General features: G+C 35.4%; 1 protein-coding gene across 1 annotated transcript; it reads left to right on the plus strand.

The window, feature by feature from the left end:
* Positions 1–4,260: 4,260 nt before the first annotated feature.
* Positions 4,261–6,346, plus strand: LOC113274030 (FACT complex subunit SPT16-like). The gene is made up of 2 exons (XM_026523573.1): positions 4,261–4,396; positions 5,021–6,346. The coding sequence occupies exon 2, from the start codon at positions 5,428–5,430 to the stop codon at positions 6,055–6,057; it is 630 nt and encodes a 209-aa protein (XP_026379358.1). The 5' UTR covers positions 4,261–4,396; positions 5,021–5,427; the 3' UTR covers positions 6,058–6,346.
* Positions 6,347–7,566: the final 1,220 nt, after the last annotated feature.

Here is a 7,566-nt window from a genome sequence, read left to right on the forward strand (position 1 = left end):
TAAAATGTGTAGTTGAGATTTATACTCCACGATGTTCATCGATTGAAGACGAAGAACTACTAAAGGGAGCTTATGGAACTTCGTCAACAAAAGGTATGTGGATACTTGAACTTATCTATCATTCAGAAGTCTATTCTATTTTATCTCCTATTGAGACAAAGTCGTATAACTATATAGACTTTACATTATACACATTTGATATTCCGAGATGAGTCTAAGTCGTTTATATCTTTCACGAAATATGTGTTGGAAAGATTTTTGCTTTAACTACGTTCATTAATATTCTTGATGAAAGGAAAAATATGATCATGTGAAAATTACATGGTAACATCTTACATGATTAGTGTGAGACAGTCATTTGATGTAGTCATATAGGTAGGGATCGGTTATAACTATATTCAATTGTTACTCACAGAGTTGTTCAATTGTTTATATAACTATGTTCAATTGTTACTCATAAAGTTTTTCAATTGTTTCTACCAAGTCACCAAATATAGGTAGGGATCGGTTCTACCATGACTCCCAACAATAGCTAGGATCAGTTGTATCAAGTATTCCAATATAGGTAAGGATCGGTTCTACCAAGACTCTCAACAATAGTTAAGATCGGTTCTACCATGTATCCCAAAATAAGTAAGGATCGGTTCTACTAAGGCTCTCAGCATAAGTCAAGATCAGTTATAACGCATATCCCAAACTAGGAAAAGATCGGTTCTACCACAGTTCTCAATATAAGTCAAGATCGGTTCTACCAAATTTATTACCTAGGTTCGAATTGGTCATCCAATAGATCTTCAATGAAAACCGGACCAAAACGCCTATTGATTTCATTTTGATTACGAAACAAGTTTCGAATATGTATTTCCTTTAAACATATGTAATTAAACATAGTTTTCTAGGATAAAATCACACCTATATCCAATACACAATCAAGTAACAAATTACATAGATTATGTCGATGTCACATTTACGATGTTCAAAAGATAAATGTTATACTCCGTAACCAAATATTCTTCCATGACACTTTGATCATATTAAAATGACCAATTCTATTACTAGAGAATTAAATATAACTGCATGTTATATTTTCAATCTTAAATAACTTGAGAGCAACGATAGGAATGGAAACAAGTCAAGTTAGTATCAGAATACCTCAAGTGCGAGGATGATGTCCTCGTTGTAGTCGATACGTCTTCACAATATTCAGGTCTTCATAGTAATACTTGTATCTCTCAACAATCCTAGACTTTCTAGTCTAACCTAAATGAAGTTGTCTCTAGTACATTTAATAAGGCGACTCTAATTGAGTTTTAAAACTAAAATACGACAACGTAACTTGACATACCAATGCTTGGTGGGCTCGACCGAGCATTGCTCTAACATAGCACTTAACTAATATATCTTTCTAGAGATATGTTTTGATTGCTGGTCAAAGTATATTAATTTCGAAAATCTCAAAAAGATTATACTCTTTCGATTTGGGATCTCACCTTGAGTATTAAGGAATATCTTTGAATAATTAATAAATAATATCCCAGCACATGTTCAAATTACTCATTATGTCGACATCTTGAACTTTCCTATTTTGTAAACCCAATTTCCAAATCACACAAACCCTAAAGTGTATGTCACTTAGAGAAATCGGTTTTTCCTATTGGGACCGGTTCTACCATGACTCTTAAAGCAAGTCAGGATCGGTTCTACCTTGACTCCAAATATAGCTAGGGATCGGTTATACCTTGACTCCCAATATAAGCCGGGATAGGTTCCACCTTGATTCCATATATATGTTAGGATCGGTCCAACCTTAAGATCTTCGGACCATCAATCCTTTTGATTTCCTTTCGATTACGAAACAAGTTCGTACACCTAGTTCCTTAAACTCATGTAATTAAACATAGTTTTCTAGGTATGAAAGAAAACTATATTCACTACACAATCTAGTAACGTCTTACGAAGATTATGTCGATGTTGCAATTACAAAGTCCAAAAGATAAGCATTATACTTCTTAACTCAATATACCAATCTAAAGCACTTATAACTATTGATATGTTGTTCCTTGACACTTTAATCATAATATGATGCTCAAGTCTATTATACTAGAGTTTCATATATATAACTTCGGGGGTTATGTTTTCAAACAGAAACAACTTGAAAGCTTACGATATAGAAATGGAAACAAGTCAAGTCATGTATTACAAACATCAAGTGGAAGGATGATGTTATCGTCGATGTCGACACGTGTTCATAATATTCAGGTCTTCAGAGTAATAATTGTATGTCTCAATATTTCTAGATTTCCTAGTCTAACCTAACAAAGTTTTCACTGGTAATCTAATCAAGCGACTTATGAACTTTGAAAGTAAAATATGACAACCAACTTTGACATACCAACGCTTGGTGGGTTCAACCGAGTAATGCTCTAGCAATCTCCCCCTTTGTCAATTTTAGTGACACAACTCTATTACATATGGAGAATACACTAATTAAGTGATACATATGTTACATTAGATAACATTCTCTTAAGTCATTCTTCATACGCTTGATTCCAAGTTTCAATAGCTCAATAACCTGCACATATTCAAAAATAAATGCTGATGTTGACGCATTTGAATAACAAAAGCTTTACTCCCCCTAAAGAAAAGCTAGGTAGATATTCAATCCAAACCTATTTGTTATTCCTCTTTTGTAGTATAAAATACTACACAACAAGATGATATGCTTCTCCCCCTTTGTATATGCTTTACTCTCTCGTTAGATATATACTTTTCAGCACATATATCCTTTCGTAGTGATTGTAAATCACCCGTATACTCTCCGCCATCTTGTCAGAAAAATGACAAAAACATGAAAAAAATAATACCAAATCGTAAGGATCTTACAAGTTCATAATAACTCATACAACCTATTAGAGTAAAACACGAAGGTCTAACATACCATTTTTGATAAGCAATACTAAAACATAAGCTACCTAAGTAATTTTCTTTAGCAACTTATCAAGGAAACAATTGCCCGAAATAAATTTTCCTTTGTCTTGATAAGATAAGAATTAACTCCTCTGTCTATCATGATCCAATTATTCATAAATAATTATGTTACCTCATTTATACAAGACAAAACTAGGTTAATTGTTTCTTATCAAGGATCCGATTGGATTTGAACAATCGTACCTCGTTTTGATAAGGATAGACTAAGATCAAAACTAACTTAACTTTTCTTATCAGGAATCAATTGGAATAAAACAATTGAACCTCCTATTTCGTTAAGGAAAAACAAAAACCAAAAACGAAACTTGATTTAGTTTTTCTTAACCAGAACCAATTGAAACATATCAGTTGTACCATACTTTTCATTAAGCAAAAGCAAGAATAGGCAATTTAAATCAGCTTTTCTTAACAAAAATGATTAACGAACATAAATAAATCGTTACCTTACTCTTTGATATGACAAACTAAGATCCGAACTGATCAAGTGTTCATATCAGGAAAGATTATCAAAATACTTCTTCTCTCGGTTTCCACCACCACTCTCCCCACAAAGATATGACGTTCAAACACCATTTCGAGACAGTGGAATAACAAACAAGACAACCTTTACCAGAGAAGGGTCGACAAAGTCTTAGCTTTCACGTTACCAATGTAAAAGAGTAAAACCGAAACTCATATATATACTACATTCACATTTTATGAAACATAAGTCGATAATAGTATAACCGTGACTTCACACATGAGTTTAATCAATATCTACTTATGATTAATTAATAAAAGCATTCCACATGATTAGATTCAAAACTTGTTTGTATCAAAGATTCACGACATCATAAGAGATATACATAATATAAAATCCAAAACTTGTTTATATCAGTAACATTAGCAAGCTTTCCAAATATCCTTAAATCAATTAGCAAGCTTTCCAAATACCCTTAAATGAACGGGGACCTCCTTAGTTGGTAATCTTCCCTTTTCCCGGTCAATAGTTTTTCCAATAGGACAAATTGAAATGGTATGCTGATTAACTTCATTACCAGTAATTATGTGACTACATTTGTCATTGTACTTGATGACATTTGAAATCACCTCACGATCGAAGTTGCAAAAAAAGAAAAAAGAAAAAAGGTTAATTATTCACTTCTACATACACACCTGGAGGCCCCATTAAGCAAATAAGAGCGGCGGTGAGGCCAAAGCCCGTGTAAGATAAGGACCCCCACTTTCCTTTTACGAGTTTCTCTTACCGTGTCCATTATCTCGTGTTATAGAGATAGGTTCCTTTGGGAATTATTGCTATCCGTTCTGTAGTTCCATTAAAAACGAAGGAAGAAGAGTTTCAAGCCTCTGAGAGCGAGACGGATGCGACGCATAAAAAATCAGATTTTTCTTCTGATTAACGGTTTAGGTATGTATGAATTATGATACCAATCCTGCAAATGATATTTGCGAACATCTTAATTTTTGGTACCTTCTTGTGTCCATGCATACAGAGTATAATTTTAGTTTTTTTTTTTTTTTTGTAATTTCCTGGCAATCAGATTGATGTTCCCTGTGTTTGCCTCGTCTTAAAAATACAAAGTGTCCTAGGTGTCATTTTTGAATACTACCATTCTGGCATACGTTTTTGAAAATTATGATGGAAGATGTCATGTTTTTGGAAATTCAATCTTTTCCAAGGGAATAATAACTTGTTTTCTGCTTTCTTTCTTGTAGACGCAGTTATTTAGACGCAGTTATTTAGTTTTCCATCTCCTTTTATTAGAGTGATTACGTAGCTTGTGTTTCCTATATTTTTTCCATCTCCTTTTAGTGAATAATAACTTGTGTTTCCTATATTAGCTTGTGATAATAACCTGTAGTAGCTTGTTCTAGTTTCCTGTATTATTAGCCTGCGGTGATTCATATATATATATATTCAGTATTTCTCTTTGGTTTTCTCAAGTTGAGAAACCAAACCAAAATCCTAAGTCCTTTCAATGGGGGTGGAAGTTTATGAAGTCACGGAACTAAATTTTTGTGTTAATCCCAGACTACTCTGCAAGAATGATACTCTAAGTTACAAAGTTATAGGAGTTGACCTTGACTCAGAGACTAAAAGGGAGGAGAAGCGTAGGTATGATCAGGCAAGATTTGCTCGTCGGTTGAAGATGGAAGATAAACGAAGATTGTTGGGTGTTCTGTCCAGCGAAGAAGATAGTTCCGAAGAAAACTCTCGGACTCCCACTAAACTGGAAAATATAATAGAATCTGGGTCTTCATTTATGCGATGGCAAGAAAAAGAAAAAATAATAATCAGGATAACCGGTGTTAGGGTCCTTTCCAAGGTTGGAGGCCAAGGTGGAGAACCCATTGTTGGTACCCTTGAAGCACATGTACATCGGTTCGTATACACGGCCTCCAATTTGAGAATGCAATTTATGTTTACAGATATTAAAAATGGTTTCTTCCGACTTGGGGATGACAGGGATGCGGCCTCTCGTACACTTTCATTTCCGTCGCCCCATCAAGCTAGGGAAAGAAAAGTCAAAAGATATTGAATTCCATTTGGTGCAATGCCCTCTGGGACAGAAGAGGTCTGATCATGATTCAGATAAGATTGAGAAAGAGAAGCGAATCAGGCATGGTCGCTGTAATGAAGATTTAAAGAACTTCGTCGACAAAGTTGATGCTCAATGGAGTTCACAGCCAATAGCACCTTCTTGTCTGTTTGATGAGCTAGAGAAGGTGTACGAATTTTATGGGGATCTTCCCTCGAAGATATCAGCCGCATTTGCCCTGACTTCATTTAATCTAATTGTTCTTGTAGAAACACCGTTCGTTGTGTTCCCACTAAGGGACATTGAGATTGTCAATCTGGCGCTGCTTAGACCTGGGATAATTGATATGACAGTCATATTTCAGGACTTTGAGAAGGACAATGTGCTTCAAATCAGTTCAATTCCCTTGAAGTCGTTTGCTAGCATAAAAGATCGCCTTAACTGGGGTCAAGTGAAGTACTATGTGAACACCGCAGAACTAGACTGGATGGCCATAGTGAAACGCATAAGAGATTTCCCCGAGAAATAAAGGATGGTGGATGGGATTACTTTGAACTCGAGGATTCTGATACTTTGGCCTACTACAAGGAAATAGCATCTGCCCCAGACTATGATGAAAAATTGCTGACCAGATAGCAGGAGAAAGGTTGATTTTGGGCGAAAAAGTGTTGGTGTCTTTTCTGAATGTGCATGATTTTAGTAACGAAGATATTCTCCCAATGTGCTAGTAGATGAGTCATCTGTTATTACTTAACAGATACAGGAGCTTCTTCATTAGCATTTTTTTTTTGTTTCCGTGACTTTGTTAATTTTAATAAAGTGCCACACTTTCAATTTCATGTTTAAGAAAGTGCCACCGTTTTTTTCAGAATTTATTTAGTGCCACGCATTTGACCTTTTCCATCCAGTTTTTTTCCAAACAAAAGTTTACATCCGTTAGTGCATAGGTGGCAGTAGTCCAGCTTAGGAAAAGACATTTACGCCCTTGAAACATCTCACTATAATTCATGTCTTCTTTGGGTCATTTCATCGAACAAATAGACCGCGTTGTGCTCATCCAACATCAGCAACATCAAGTTCGTCTCTGCCATTTGGTTTTTTCCGTTTAAAACCATAACCCACACCAACTTCTGCAAAACCTCCTTGCACTGCTTACCATCAATCATCTCCACCAGATCTGGCTACAACCACTGAACTGCATAGCTCATTTCAATACCCTTGCAACCAATTCGAATGAACCCATTACAGATTCGAGAAAATAACCAATAACCACCACTGACTTCAGTTATATCAGCCAACGAGATCACATTTCGAAACCATCTCAGCAAAAACACATTCATGCATTGATATTGTCTTTGTTGTTGATGTTGCCATCACCATCTTCACTTCACTGAACTTCTTAAACTCAAGTCAACAGCGAACCCTTCATTTAATTTCGCTTCCATCACCATTAAATCAAGACCCAGTATTCATTTGCTATTGTTGATAGAATACTACGCATCAATGGCAACATCACCATTTAATTGACCATTTCTGTGTAACCATCACCCATTCAAACACATACATCATCTATCCAAGCTTTTGCTGTCATCTTCTTCCAATCAAACTCGTGATTCATCTCAACTGAGTTTCACAGCGAACTCAAATCCGCAACCACCCAGCACACAACATCACTAACTTCACTGATATTGATATCAATTTGCTATAAATCGAGTACAAGAACTTCATAGTACAAATTTAACAAAAACCCAAAAGAGGAAACTCATTAATCAAATCTTCCTTCTCTCAGGAACATCTACCAATAGACCTAATCTTGGATGAGATTATAAAATCCCCAAGTCTGACTGCTTTTGTATTGATTTCAATCTTCAATTCCATGTCTTAAATCTCTCCAAATACCAGCAACCATCACTGCAGTCTAGAATTCACGACCAACATTTAGAAATTAAACTAACCAAAATTGACGGCAACAACTTCTTTGTTTCTCGACCAGAAACCAATTCCCCTTCTCTATTCTTGCAGCTGTTCACCAAATTAA

This window comes from Papaver somniferum, chromosome 4, assembly GCF_003573695.1.
Source record: "Papaver somniferum cultivar HN1 chromosome 4, ASM357369v1, whole genome shotgun sequence".
Lineage (NCBI taxonomy): Eukaryota > Viridiplantae > Streptophyta > Magnoliopsida > Ranunculales > Papaveraceae > Papaver > Papaver somniferum.

Coding starts and splice junctions, on each gene's coding strand:
- LOC113274030 (XM_026523573.1), top strand. CDS start 5,428: ATGGTTTCTTCCGACTTGGGGATGACAGGGATGCGGCCTCTCGTACAC.